This window comes from Amblyraja radiata, chromosome 21 (genome assembly GCF_010909765.2).
Source record: "Amblyraja radiata isolate CabotCenter1 chromosome 21, sAmbRad1.1.pri, whole genome shotgun sequence".
NCBI lineage: Eukaryota > Metazoa > Chordata > Chondrichthyes > Rajiformes > Rajidae > Amblyraja > Amblyraja radiata.
Window position 1 is genome coordinate 4,656,727 of NC_045976.1, and position 15,620 is coordinate 4,672,346.

The following is a 15,620-nucleotide window of genomic DNA, read 5'->3' on the forward strand; positions in this document are numbered from 1 at the left end:
GCAGGATCTCTGGAGGACATGGATAGGTGATATTTTGATCCCAGTTTCTTCCCAGCTGTTATCAAGCAATTGAAAAGTCCTCTCACCAGTTAGAGGGCAGTACTGACCTCCCATCTACCTCATTGGAGACCTTTGAACTACCTTGAACGGACTTTATCTTGCACTAAATATTATACCCTTTGTCCTGTATCTGTACACTGTGGACGGCTTCATTGTAATCATGTATAATCTTTACGCTGACTGGGCAGCATGCAACAAAAAGCTTCTCACTGTACCTTAGTACATGTGACAATAATCAACTAATCTAAATGCCTCGGTAAGTGGAGCAAAGTTTAAAGATGTGTGGAGCAAGACATGTTCCACAGAGTGGAATGCACTGCCAAGGCTGGTGGTGGAGGCTGATATGATAATGGAATTTCTAAAGCTTTGGGATAGGCAGGTGGATATGCGGGAAGAGTAGGGATATGGATCACATGCACGCATAGGAGATCACTTTCACTTGCCATCATATTCAGCATCAACACTGTGGGCCGAAGGGCCTGTACCTTGTGCACTGTACGTTTCTATATTCTATATTTAGTCATTTAATTTATCAATTTAAATTCTGCCCATCTATCCGTCCGCAAAGTTTTAACTTTGTTCTTGGCTCCATTGCCCTTTGTCACTGCATCTTAAAACATGTTAAATCACTTTTTTTTCCTCATTCTATTTCTTTCTCCACAGACACTGCCTGTCCTGCTGAGTAATTTTCTGTTCTGTGGTTTAGTTTAGTTTAGTTTAGTTTAGTTTAGTTTAGTTTAGAGATACAGCGGGGAATATTAGAGATACTCCAGCCCACCGAGTCCACGCGATTCCAACACACTTGCCTATCAACACCCCAATTCTGTTATCATCCACCTATGCACCTGGGATCATTTACTGTAACCAATTAACTTTAGACTTTAGAGATACAGTGCGGAAACAGACCCTCCCGCACCACTGAGTCCGCACTGAACACCCCCGTACACTAACACGATCCTACATGTACTATGGCTGATTTACAAGTTTATTGAAGCCAATTAACCTACAAACCTGCACGTCTTTGGAGTGTGGGAGGAAACCGGAGCACCCGGAGAAAACCCACGGCATCACAGGGGCAACGTACAAACTCCGTACAGACAGCACCCGCAGTCAGGATCGAACCTGGGTTTCTGGCACTGTAAAACCCCTGTCCCACGGTATGAGTTCATTCCAAGAGCTCTCCCGAGTTTGCCCTGATTCGAACTCGGAGATTTACGGTAATGGCCACTCGTCGGTACTCGGGGCTCTCGTGGACATTTTTCAACATGTTGAAAAAAGACTTTGTTGATAATGAATTCCACAGATTCACCATTTAACTCACGCTTCACTCTCACCACCATTTTTCAACATGTTGAAAAATCGTCACGAGTCTTCCCGTGCTTACCTGCTGTTAGCGAGTCTTCCCGAGTTCCTGCCGTTAGCGTTACGAGCCGCTAAGAGACGTCCCCGAACTCCGACGTACCCGCTACATTCATTCTCCGTGCTTACCATGAGTTTGATTTTTTTTTAAACTTGGGAGAGCTCTTGGAATGAACTCGTACCGTGGGACAGGGGTTTATGGCAGCAACTCTACTGCTGTGCCGCCATGCCGCTCTTATTTCACATTTCCAGTTTGCAAAGTATTTTGCCATTGTATTACAACTCTATTTTTATTGAACACTTACATCCCGGTTAAGAAAATGCTTCCGCAGCCAAATGGTGTGAAGCTGCCCACGAGAGTGGGATATTCTGCCGAATCATTGAAGATATTGGTGTAAAATGCTTCTGGGCAGGAGAGGCCAGAGTGACTGCGACATACAGCAAGATTACCAGAAGGGTAACTGCACTTAGGGTCAAGGAGTAACAACAGATATTACCAGGATTCATTAGTAGCTGGTGTAACATATGACAGGCTTACTTTCAAAATGACACACAACACCTGATTAGCTATTTCATAAGGTCATAGGTGATAGGAGCAGAATTACGCCATTCGGTCATAAGTGATAGCAGAATTAGGCCATTCGGCCCATCAAGTCTACTCCGCCATTCAATCATGGCTCTTCCTCCTAACCCCATTCCCCTGCCTTCCTCTCCCCATAACCCCTGAAACTCGTACTAATCAAGAAATTTTCTCTGTCGTAATAATATCCATCGACTTGCCCTCCAAAGACATCGTTGACAATGAATTCCACAGATTCACCATTTAATTCACGCTTCACTCTCACCATCATCTTCTGTTTGTTATGAAAAGAATGTCAAAGTCATCATACTCTTCAACAGGACAAAATCACCCCTCCCTCACCGCCATTTTCCCCACCGCTGTCCCAGCAAACCATCAATGTCATTTTCAAAGATAGATACAAAATGCTGGAGTAACTCAGCGGGACAGGCAGCATCTCTGGAGAGAAGGAATGGGTGATGTTTCGGGTCGAGACACTTCTTCAGACTGATCATTCCTCAAGCATGTTTGTTACTCCATAGACCATAGACAATAGGTGCAGGAGTAGGCCATTCGGACCTTCGAGCCTGCACTGCCATTCAATGTGATCATGGCTGATCATCTCCAATCAGTACCCCGCTCCTGCCTTCCCCCATATCCCCTGACTGCTATTTTTAAGAGCCCTATCTACTCTCATCACTTCCCCATAACTCCCTTCCTTCCCCACCAGTCACACCAATCTTCACCACTCTTCACTGTACCTCGCTACATGTGACAATAAACTAAACTGAACTTTTACTTCCCCACCACATTGGACTGTCCTCCCGTTACTCCCATCCTCACCCACACACAACATTCTTACCTTTCCCCCTCACCCAATGATTCTTACCCACTCCTATCGTTAGCACTAATGTCCTCCATTCACTCCTCCTGCGGCATTCTCAATGCCATCACTCTCACCTTTACTGCACACTTCCCCCCACTCTCACCTTCTCTACACACCTCGCCCTGTCTCCCGTCACTCTCACCTTCTCTACACACCTCGCCCCGTCTCCAGTCACTCTCACCTTCTCTACACACCTCGCCCCGTCTCCCCCCACTCTCACCTTCTCTACACACCTCGCCCCGTCTCCCGTCACTCTCACCTTCTCTACACACCTCGCCCCTTCTCCCCCCACTCTCACCTTCTCTACACACCTCGCCCCTTCTCCCGTCACTCTCACCTTCTCTACACACCTCGCCCCGTCCCCCGTCACTCTCACCTTCTCTACACACCTCGCCCCATCTCCCGTCACTCTCATCTTCCACCGCCACTCCTACTTTCTTTATCATTTTCAACCTGTCCACAACACTCATCTGCCCAACCTCTTTTCGCCGTTCCGCACCAATAATCACATCTTCCTATCTCCACCCCTTTCGGCCTTCCAGAGACTATTCCCTCCGCAACTTCTTGCTTCACTCATCCCTTCCCACCCATACTATCCCCTCCTCAGATGCTTTGCCCTGTAACACCTGCCCCTTATAACCCCTCTCTCGACACCAACCAGAGACCCTGACAGTCCTTCCAGGTGAGACAGAGGTTTACATGCACCTTCTCTAACCTCATCTATTGCATCTGGTGTTCCCAATGTGGGGTCTTGGACATTGGCGAGACAGAGCGTAGACTTGGCAGGCATTTTGCCGAATCCTTACGCTCAGTACCCTGCTGGATCATCATGTTAACTCCCCTTCCATTCTCATACTGACGCCCATGTCCAGGGCCTCCTCCATTGCCAAAGTGAGGCCACAGGCAGATTGGAGAAACAGCACCTCACATTTCAATCGGGCAGCTTACAACCCAGCAATATTGAATTATCTAATTTTAGGTAACTTCTACGAACACTCCCCCTCCCACTTTACTTCCCCCCCCCCCCACTAGAAATCAGATAACCAGCCTCACATTTCACAATAATGTATCACCTCTTGGCATCACACTATCCCTAGCCAACAATCAGCCTGTCAGGGAACCTCTCTGCCTGAGGGCACGTGGTGTCAGCCCTGATCTGTCCTGGCCTTTTCTTGCTTCCAGTTTCCCCCACAACCAGTTTGAAGAAGAGTGCCAGACCGAAGGGTCTGTCTCAAAGGGCCGAATGGCCTACTCCTGCACCTATTGTCTATTGTCTATTGAAACGTCACCTATCCATTCTCTCCAGAGATGTTTCCGGACCCACTAAGTTACTCCAGCATTTTGTGTCTTATCTCTGGTATAAACTACCATCTGCAGTTCCTTTTTATGACATGTTATCACCTCTCTCTGTCCAACTTTACCCTCCACTCTCGACCTCTCTGACCTCGCTCTCAATCATCATCCTCAACGTGATCATTATTTTCACCATCCCATTTATTTACCCCGAACCCTGTCACTCTAACCCTGTGGAACCCTGTGGAATCCAAACAAGTCAATGGATATTTTTAAGGCAGAGATAGACAGATTCTTGATTAGTACTGGTGTCAGGGGTGATGGTGAGAAGGCAGGAGAATGGGGTTGAGAGGGGAAGATAGATCAGACATGATTGAATGGCGGAGTGGACATGATGGGCCGAATGGCCTAATCCTGCTCCAATAACTTGCGAACTTATGAACCCGCTCAAAACATACCATCAATCCTGACTGCCTCACCAGTCACACCCTCACCCATCAATCTCATACATCACCATTATTATACCCATTCATCCTTTCCCACCCACACCTCACTCACACCAAATCTCACTCTTTCCAACCACTTGTGCATCCTCCCTCTACCCTCCCCCACCACTCTACCCTCCCCCACCACTCTGCACATCACTCACACTACAGACTCATCACTCTCAGCCACCCTGTCATTCCCAATTTCCTCCCTCGCCATCACTCTCTCTGTCCCCCCCCCCCCTCATTGTCTGGGCCTATCACCCCGACTCCACCACTTTCACCGTTCCCCATCTCCAGTAACTTCCCCACAACTTACCCTCCCCCCCCCCCACACCCCCTCTGTCATTCCCATCGTTCCCCCAAAGCCCTCATCCTTCTGCCTAGTTCATCTCTCATTTTACCTCATCACCAACCCTCCCCCATCTCTCATTTACCTCAATGTGATTAGTCCGGGGGTGTCAGGGGTTACGGGGAGAAGGCAGGAGAATGGGGTTAGGAGGGAGAGAAAGGGCCGCCATGATTGAATGGCGGAGTAGACTCGATGGGCCGAATGGCCTTAATTGGGCTCCTTATTACTTATGATCTCATGACTGGCCCTTCCCCACCGCTGTCATTTCACCTCAATCTCACACTTCTGGTCCTGCATTGTTTGTATCCTGCCCCATCACATGTCCCCTTCCCGCCACGATCACTTTGCCCAAACACTCCCACCCCTCCACATACAACTCCCCATCCCCAATAATTCCACCGTACCCTCTTGATCGCTCTCACCCAGCATGCTCTGCCACCTTCCCACGTCGCCTCCATGCTGCCCCGTCACTCGTACCTTCAACCAGAACCCCTCCTCTCTCTCCCACTCACCCCATTACGCCCACTCCCTCACTATACTGCAACCACCATCTTACGCACTCACCCCATCTCTCTTCCCCATTCCAATTCCACACGCACCCAGCTCCCACGAGACACAAGAACGCAAGAAAACAGGAGCAGGCCCCCAACTAGGCCTCTCAAGACTGCCCCACTATTCTGCATGATCGTAGCAACTCTTTCTCTGCAGTTCCCCATAATTCCCTAATCTGTCAAATATTGATCTATCTCCATGTTAAATATATTTAATGATCCGGCCTCCACCACCCTTGGGGGCAGAGAATTACAGAGATTCACGACCCTTATAGAGAAGAGGCTTCTATGCCCCTCAGTTTAAAATGGCTGCCCCCTTATCCTGTCATTATCTCCTCTTGGTCACGATTCTCTCACTGGTGAAAACATTTCACAAATATCCTGTCAAGCTAATAGGTTCTAGGAGCAGAGTTAGGTCATTCGGCCCATCAGGTCTACACCGCCATTCAATCATGGCTGATCTATCTTTACCTCTCAACCCCATTCTCCTGCCTTCGTCCTGTACCCTCCGACACCCCCACTAATCTAAGCTCCCTTAGGATCTTGTCCGTTTGAGATCACTCCTCAGTCTTCTGAAGTGCAAGGAATACAGACCCATTTCAGCCTCTCATCACCCTCATCATATCCCCTCTCACTCTCCCTCACCTCATCATGTCTCCCCTCATAACATTGTTCACCTTTCCCCTCTACACTAATCTCTGTTTCCATAACTGACTTGATTTTGGACTTTTAACCTTCACATCGTATACTAAGCTCCCTTATCCTGGAAAGATCATTTGAGGCTTCCATTTCATTCCAGCCACTAGATTAAGCAGAGTTCCATTTCAATAGCATCCACTGGCTACAAGTCCAGGCTCCTTGCACCAATTCATCCTTCCATTTGTTCCCATTTCAAAGACAATGAATACCGCCCGATGTAATTGAACATGCTGTTATCGAAGTTTGAAGGATACTAAATGATGCACGATCCATCATTTAATGCATAATGTAGTTTATTTAAGGCAGGGTTTTCCACTTTCATGGCTGGGATTGGAGGCTTTCCATCCCTTAGAGTGAACACAGGGGCTGAAGCCTGCTTCCTGTACTTGCTCAAGGGCACAGTTCTGGCCTCTTCGTAATGGAGGAGGATAACGGGGTTGTTATATCCGTACTTTGCCATATTCATCCTTTGCAATTTTCTGAGTAGAAAGTAAAACAAAATTACTTGGGGACATTTCAAAATGGCTGCCGATTCATGTTGTAAACGATGGCCACGTACATTGTTGGCCAGAACACAAGCATGACCATTGAGGATACAGAAGGCTTCATTGTGCCTTCCCTTCTCTAGCTTTCTATCATCTTCACCTGCACTCACAATCGCCAAGCACAACTTTACGCATCAACTTATACCATTTGTTTGAGTCCTATCCTTTATTTTGTAGATACTGGTAGAATAGGTGGTGAGCGCTGGTATTGATGGGGAGGGGATGTGGTTCTGGGACACAAGAACTAACTGCTGAGCCTTCCAGAGGTGTTGTGGGCCTATATAGGGCCTGTCCCACTGTCCCGAGTTATTCACAAATTCTCCCGAGTTTTTCCCTTGATTCAAACTCGCAGAATGTTCATAACGTGTCCGTAGGAGTCCGTGGATATATCGTAGCGGCTCGTTATGCCAGCCATAGATAGGTACTCGGGGCTATTTTTTAACTTGTGGACATTTTTTATCAGGCTGGAAAAAACGACCCGGCTTACCTGATGCCCCGAGTACCTGCGGCTGACATAACGAGCCGCTGTGATATATTCACGGACTCCTACGGACTTGTTACGAACATTCTGCGAGTTTGAATCAAGGGGAAAACTCGGGAGAGTTTGCGAATAACTCGGGAAAGTGGGACAGGGCCTTAACAATGAAACTCCAGTGAAGGGAGGTGCCCACTTAATAACCCCAATGCTGTACTTACATCTACACAATTGTTTTTGTTTTAATGTGCTTATTAACATGTATGTAGCTGGTTTTTGCCAATGGAGTTAATCATTGTCCTCAGCATAGGTCTGTCTAATCAGTTTAGATACTACTTTGGCTTGGGGTTAGTTTTCTTGGTTGAGTGCTTCCCCTGGTGTTATAGCACAAGTACTTGTGTTTTAATTGTGATTTATCAAGGTATCAATGAGATTTACTTGTGATAAAGGGCAAAATTGGAAGAAATTAGTATATCATCATTATGAGCATATCCAATGAGGACATGAAAATAGCAGTTTATCCCAGACTACGGTGATAATGTAGACCACATTTAGTTCAGTTTAGTTTAGAGATATAGCATGCAAACAGACCCTTCAGTCCACTGAGTTCGTGCCAGCCACCAATCCCTGCACATTACCATATACACACTAGGGACAATTTACAATTATACCAAGCCAATTAACGTACAAATCTATGTGTCTTCGGAGTGTGGGAGGAAACGGAAGATCCCGGAGAAAACCCATGCAGATCACGGGGAGAGCGTGCAAACTCCGTACAGACGGCACCCGTAGTCAGGATCGAACCCGGATCTCCGGCAATGCGAGGCAGCAACTCTACTGCTGCCCCACTGTGCCTCCCTGGGGCAACTGGGGCAAATGCAATGGATGGACCTAAGGGGAAGCTGGGGAAATACACATGGAGCAAGAGTAGAAGATTCCAATGGAACGAGGAAGAGGAGGCTCATGTGGAACATTAACACCTTTGAGCTGAACAATCAATTTCTGTCTTTTACATTCTACGTAATTCTGTATACCTACAGTCTGCCCCATTACAGTCTGCTCTCTGGTGGGAAGATGTCCCCTTCCGCCTGAACTTTCAGTTCCAATCCAGCCCACCACATAGCGACTCTTGTCAGAAGAAGGTGAGATTCCAGTCTCCATTTGGCCACAGGGTCAGTCAGCCATAAACTGCGTTGCTGCTCTTCCCAAACCCCTCCCACGTTCTCTGATCATATCCACCTGTAAAATCACTCCGTTTTCTCCAAGAAAGCAGACTGAAGCTTGATTGAGGACGTGGGTGGGTTTTTGATTGAGAATCAAACAGAAGTAAGTATTGGAATAAGAGAGCGCAGGCGTGGAATCTTGAGCAAAGACCAAACTGCTGGAGGAACTCAGTGGGTCAAACAGGGAGGAAAATGGGCAGACAACGTTTCAGGATGAGGCCCTTCTTCACACTGATGTTGATGGGAGAAGGAGCAAAAAGCTTCCTAGCAATTATCTCCCTCCATTCCATCAGTCTTGGGAGGTCTCCATTCGAAACATTCTCAGACCATTTCCCGCCACAGTTGCCATCTGAACCGCTGAGTTCCTCCAGGTTTGTTTTTGTCCAGGTATGGGAACAAAATCTCCACAATCTTTGATGAGTACCGCTGTCAGTGGGAAAAGGTTATTCGTAAGTTTATTCTTTTCAAAATTCTTCTTCAATTTGAAAACCTCTATTAACTCTCCCATAAGCTTCTTTCGTTGAGTTGAGTTTAGAGGGACAGCACGGAAACAGGCCCTTTGGCCCACCGAGTCCGCACCGACCAGTGATCCCCATACACTAGCATTATCCTACTCACCAGAGACAATTTACAATTTTACCAAGCCAATGAGCCGACAAACCTGTACGTCTTTGAAGTGTGAGCAGAAACTCGAGCACCCAGAGAAAGGTCACGGGGAGAACGTACAAACTTCATCCAGACAGCACCCGTAGTCAGGTTTAAACCCGGATATCAGGCGCTGTAAAGGAGCAACTCTACTTCTGCTCCACAATACCATCTCAGGCAATGGAAATGCAATTGCAAATTTCATTCATCTATCCACAACTAATGTTTCGTATTCTTATTAGATCTTCTCTGCACCCACCTCAGTGCCTTGCTATCTTTAATATATTTATCCCAATAAAAAGGGTCGGGGGGTGATTAAATGTTCAATATTTACATCCTTGTGTTTGCAGCTTGGATCTTCGCCAACATCAGTCTGTAGATTGTCTTCATGTCCATTTTTGCAAAGACGTCATCATATGGCTTAATGAGCCACCCTGGCAAACAATCAATGGATAGTGTGATAGTAATAAATGATTTGCAGCAAGATGGGCAGAAAGTCCTGGATTTAGTGTTCAATTTGTGAGAAAACAGCATTCGGCCCTTTATTGAACCATTGTGTAAGGCAACTGCCAGCATTGCCTCTGCTGGTACGGCATCAACCATACCAACTATGTACCATATCAGCCATGATCACATTGAATGGCGGTGCTGGCTCGAAGAGCCGAATGGCCTGCTCCTGCACCTATTGTCTATTGTCTATAACTTCAGATAGACAGAAGATGCTGGAGCAACTCATGCAGCATCTCTGGAGAGAAGGAATGGGTGACGTTTCGGGTCGAGACCCTTCTTCATATTGAGAGTCAGGGCAGAGCGAAAATAGAGATATGGAATTGTACAAATAGCATATAAGGCGTGAAAAGGACAGATCAAAGCAGACGATGATCGAGGAAATGTAGAATGGTTCATTGATGGCTGAGGGGAAGAGGCATACAAACAGGAAAATTAATCAGGAGGACAAGTGAAACTAGTCGGAGAATTAGGGTTTGGGGAGGAACAGAGGGAGGGGGAAAGGAAGGGTTACTTGAAGTTAGAGAAAACAATATTTATACCGCTGGGGTGTATAAATATCACTGCCCAAGCGAAATATCAGGTGCTGTTCCTCCAATTTGCGCTGGGCCTCACTCTGACAATGGAGGAGGCCCAGGACAGAAAGGTCAGTGTGGGAATAATGGGAGGGGGAATTAAATCGTTGAGCAACCGGGAGATGGCGTAGGCCCAGGAAATCGATTAGACCGGCTAATGTCAGGGTGAGCTGATGGAACTGTCTCATGTGGGAAGGAAGGAGTTGCCGGTAAGCTGGCTTTCACTGTGGGAAGTCTACACTAGTCCAGAAGGAGGTAGAGTCATGGAATCATACAACAGAGAAACAGGCCCTTCAGCCCAACTCATCCATGCCGACCAAGTTAGTCATATTTGCCCGCGTTTGGTGCATATCCCTCCAAACCTTTTCTATCCCTCTACCAGTCCAAGTCTGTTTTTAAATGTTGCTATTGTGCCTGCCTTAACCTACTTCCCCTGGCAGCTCACATCATGTACCCACTACCATCTGTGTGAAATAAATTAACCAGCAGATTCCCATTAAATGTTTGCCCTCTCACCTTGAACCTGTGTCCTCCAGTTTTTCATTCTCCTATCCTGGGAAAGACCCTGCACTCATCCGAACTATTCCCTTCGTAATTGTATACACTTCTGTAGGACCACTCCACAACCACCTGCACTCCAAAAAATCAAATCCGAGCTTTTCCAATCTATCCCTATGGTTCAAGTTGTGGAGTCCCGTAGCCTCATCACCGTCTTTGTACAACTGCAACATAATGTTCCACCTTCTAGACTCAACTCCCTGACTGATGAAGGCCACAAAATCCTTCTTCATCACCCTAACAACCTGCAAAGTGACTTTATTGGACACAAAAAGTTGGACTAACTCAGCGGAACAGGCAGCATCTCTGGAGAAAGATGCTCTGGTGATGTTTCGTGTCGAGCCTGTCCCACTGAGTTACTCCAGCCTTTTGTGTCTATCTTCAGTTTGAACCAGCATCTTCCTACACGTGTGAAGTTTAGGGATCTGTGTATTTGTACTCGTAGATCATACAGCTGAACTACAGTTCCCAGGGCCCTACCGCACGCACATTGAGAACTTCCTGCCCTGTCTCAACTTCCCAAAAATGTACTAAAGTAACCCCTGGCAATAACTGACCTAGTTAGTGGATTTCTGTGATAGCGGACCATTTCAGCGCGTCCTCACTTTCGCCAGTTGCCCAGTGAGATGGCGCCACGTGGCGTGAGCTTGCATTTGCGAGAGCGGAGAGAGCGAGTAGCGTGAAAATGGCATGAGTATCGGGCCCGTCCTTGGTGCACTGTGTGTGGGGGGTGAATGGAAAAATGGGTGTATGGAGCAAGCTGCCGGAGGAGGTAGTTGAGGCAGGGACTATCCCAACGTTTAAGAAACAGTTGGGCAGGTACATGGATAGGGCAAGTTTGGAGGGATATGGGCCAAACACGGGCAGGTGGGACTAATGTAGCTGGGACATGTTGGTCAGTGTGGGCAAGATGGGCCTGTTTCCACGCTGTATAACAGTTCACTTCTATTATTCCTGGAAAGCTATGCTCGTTACCTCTGTTGACCCATTTCAGTCTGATCTTTGTCTCATTGTCATGTCAAGTCAAGTCAACTTTATTTGTCACATAAACATACAAGATATGCAATGAAATGATAGTGGCAATGCCTGCGGGATTGTGCAAAACAACAGTACAACAGAACAGAACCAGTATTTACATTTAAAAAAAAGACACAACAGTATTTATGCCCTGGGGAGATCAGAGTTTACAGTCCTGATGGCCTGTGCAAAGAGACTCCGTCTCATCCTCTCCGCTTTCACAGTGTGACAACGGAGACGCTTGCCTGATCGTAGCAGCTGGAACAGTCCATTGCTGGGGTGGTAGAGGCCCTTCATGATCTTGCTGGCTCTGGATCTGCATCTCCTGGTGTATAGGAGGGGGGGGGGGGAGTGCAGTTCCCATGATGCGTTTGGCCGAACACACTACTCTCTGCAGAGACTTCCTGTCCTGGGCAGAGCTGTTGCCAAACCAGATCGAGATGTTTCCGGTCAGGATGCTTTCAACTGCACCAGAAAAGAAGGATTGAAGGATCCTCAGAGAGACTCGTTCCCTGAAGAATTAATTATGATAACACTCTTTGGGATACAGCTGCTGTATAAATGGAAATTGCGACTGTCAAGGACACCAGTGGCCGTGGGAGAATATCTTCCCTCACTTGTTCCACAAGCAGGTTAAACTCGAAGCAATCAGTTCCCAAAACCTCCGGTAATCGGCACTTTTTTAATTGAATTCCCACCCTGGGAAAAGAACGAATCAGATTGAACTTGATGGACAGAGCGATCTCTATATTTTTAAATCCATATCTTACCTTCCTCAGTTGAAGATCCGGATGATACTGAGAAACTGATTGTGAACCCTGGAATCAAACATACAATATAATCACATTCACTGCGTCCACATTTGGAAGTACAAACTTAAAATTCGAGTGGAAATCAGTAGGTGGTTGCGCACAGCGATCGGTGGAAGGCTGGAGATCTCCCCCAAAAGACTGTAGATGTTGGGGAAGAATAGTGTAGGAAGCAACTGCAGATGTTGGTTTACACCGAAGATAGACACAAAATGGTGGAGTCACTCAGCGGGACAGGCAGCATCATCTTTGGACAGAAGGAATGCGTGACATTTTTGTTCGAGACCCTTCTTCAGACTCAGATTCAGAATCCGAAAAAGTGTCTCGACCCAAAACGTCACTCATTCCTTCTTTCCAGAGATGCTGTCTGTCCCGCTGAGTGACTCCACTGTTCTGTGTCTATCTTCGGGGAAGAATAGTACTTACCATGCCTGATATAACCATATAACCATATAACAATTACAGCACGGAAACAGGCCATCTCAACCCTTCTAGTCCGTGCCGAACACATAATCTCCCCTAGTCCCATATCTGATGGTAGGCCAGGTATTTGAAACAGGACTGGTTTAGAGAGATATGGGCCAAACACAGGCACTTGGGACTAGTGTAGATGCGACATGTTGGGCCGAAGGGCCTGCTTCCACACTGTATGACTCTATGACTGTCTTTTTTCATATTAATAAGATATAAAGAACAATGACTGGTGCACAATTTCTTTGCTTGTTAGGTCAACACTTCTGAGAGCCACTTTTCTGAAGCCAAGTTTTGACCATCTTGAGAAGTGTACACCAATTGTATTCCAACTGCACCCTCACATTCGACACCTTCAGTTGTGAAGCACCAACTTTCAATTTGCCAACAGATATGCTTGTAAATATTTTGAATAAATTGGATTTAATTGTCTGCGTATAAAGCCCATGGATTGTATGTTGTTGAATACAGTGATGAAGACCATTTGCTGGTACAATTTGGGAGCAGCAGACTGTACCTGATGGATGGGCAGATTTGGATAATATATCCTTCCGAAGCTTCTTTTTACCTTTCTTCTTACCTTAAATAGAAGCAAAAGTTTAAAATCATTTTATCACATAACGAAAGTTTAGCAGTGACAGGTTGGATCACAAATAACAGACTTGATGCTTTCAAGTTGAACTACTCAATTGACTTCCCCTTCCTGACTATTAACCGGGAGCCATGGCCCAGGAATACCTCACTAACCCCTGGGAGTAAGATGTTGCCGTGGAAAGCATTTTATCGGGATGCATCACAGCTTGGTTTGGGAACAGCTCCATCCAAGACCGCAAGGAATTGCAGAGAATTGTTACATCACTGAAAAACGCACACCTCCAGATTCAGAGGCAGTTTCTTCCCAGCTGTTATCAGGCAACTGAACCATCCTACCACAACCAGAGAACAGTCCTGAACTACTTTGTACCTCATTGGTGAACCTTGGACTATCTTTGATCGGACTTTGCTGGCTTTACCTTGCACTAAACGTCATTCCTTTACCATGTATGTATACACGGTCAATGATTCGATTGTAATGGTGTATTGCCTTTCCGCTGGCTGGTTAGCACGTGACACAAGCTTTACACTGTACCTCGGTACACGTGACAATAAACTAAACTAAATGTGGGAGCACAAAAGCTGGGGTAACACAATAGTACAGTGATGTGCTGTGGGAAAGAAGCATGGTTGGAACTAGTGGCTTTTAAGCTGACACCACGCCACCCTCTTCAATGATGAAAGAGTCCATGGACTACCTGGAAGAGCTGCTCGAGGATTCTCCATTAAAACCGGTCTATTTTATTCTTCAATGGCCTGCATCAAAATTTTTTATCTAAAGTAAATATAGGCATAGACATAAAAAACATAGAAAATAGGTGCAGGAGTAGGCCATTCGGCCCTTCGAGCCTGCACCGCCATTCAATATGATCATGGCTGATCATCCAACTCAGTATCCTGTACCTGCCTTCTCTCCATACCCCCTGAGCCCTTTAGCCACAATGGCCACATCTAACTCCCTCTTAAATATAGCCAATGAACTGGCCTCAACTACCTTCTGTGGCAGAGAATTCCAGAGATTCACCACTCTCTGTGTAAAAAATGTTTTTCTCATCTCGGTCCCAAAAGACTTCCCTCTTATCCTTAAACTGTGACCCCTTGTTCTGGACTTCCCCAACATCGGGAACAATCTTCCTGCATCTAGCCTGTCCAACCCCTTAAGAATTTTGTAAGTTTCTATAAGATCCCCCCACAAACTTCTAAATTCTAGCGAGTACAAGCCGAGTCTATCCAGTCTTTCTTCATATGAAAGTCCTGCCATCCCAGGAATCAGTCTGGTGAACCTTCTCTGTACTCCCTCTATGGCAAGAATGTCTTTCCTCAGATTAGGAGACCATAAAGCAGCATCAGAGAAAGAAAAATGTTTCATGTTTTAGGTGATGGATCACACTGTTTCGCCCTCCACAGATGCTGCCAGACCTGCAATTTCTGTTTCATTTTGGGTCACCTGCCTGCAACCTCTCAACAATAGCTCAAATGTAACAGGACTCCATCAGTCTTGAGGCATGGAATGTGACATATATAATATTCTTGCATAATAATGTTCTTACATTAATATAAGCTCTATTCATCTATTTGGGGAGGATTGAAGTCCTACGCATGAAAAATTAACAGTTAAAAATTAATAGTTCAAAAATTGAACTATTTTTATTCAAACTACCGATAGCCCAAGAGCTGTGGAAGGAAGGAAGGGATGGAGTGGAATTTTGCCACATTCGTGAGCGGCACTGGTCATAAATTATTACTTTTGCGCTCAACCAGTGGTGAATATGATCAAGACACTTGTTGCATTGTGTTAACGGTGCTGAATGCGACACTACTCATGCTCATGCTCGGTTTCCACCGAAGATGTTGAAGTAACTCAGTGGGGGCAGGCGGCATCTTGGGGGAGTAGGAATGGGTGACGTTTCGGGTCCAGACCCTTCTTCAGACTGATTCTTGTTTGAAATAGCCAACT

The 15,620-nt window shown here is 46.3% G+C and overlaps 1 protein-coding gene across 1 annotated transcript in view; it reads right to left on the bottom strand.

The window, feature by feature from the left end:
* The window catches only part of c21h3orf20 (chromosome 21 C3orf20 homolog), a 106,003-nt gene that overhangs the window by 75,976 nt on the left and 14,407 nt on the right, over nt 1-15,620 (bottom strand). The window contains exons 5-9 of the mRNA XM_033039318.1: nt 13,587-13,649; nt 12,560-12,607; nt 9,467-9,566; nt 6,499-6,723; nt 1,725-1,880 (exon numbers count right to left, since the gene is read on the bottom strand). Coding sequence (XP_032895209.1) covers nt 1,725-1,880; nt 6,499-6,723; nt 9,467-9,566; nt 12,560-12,607; nt 13,587-13,649 — 592 coding nt within the window. The remainder of the gene's footprint in view (nt 1-1,724; nt 1,881-6,498; nt 6,724-9,466; nt 9,567-12,559; nt 12,608-13,586; nt 13,650-15,620) is intronic.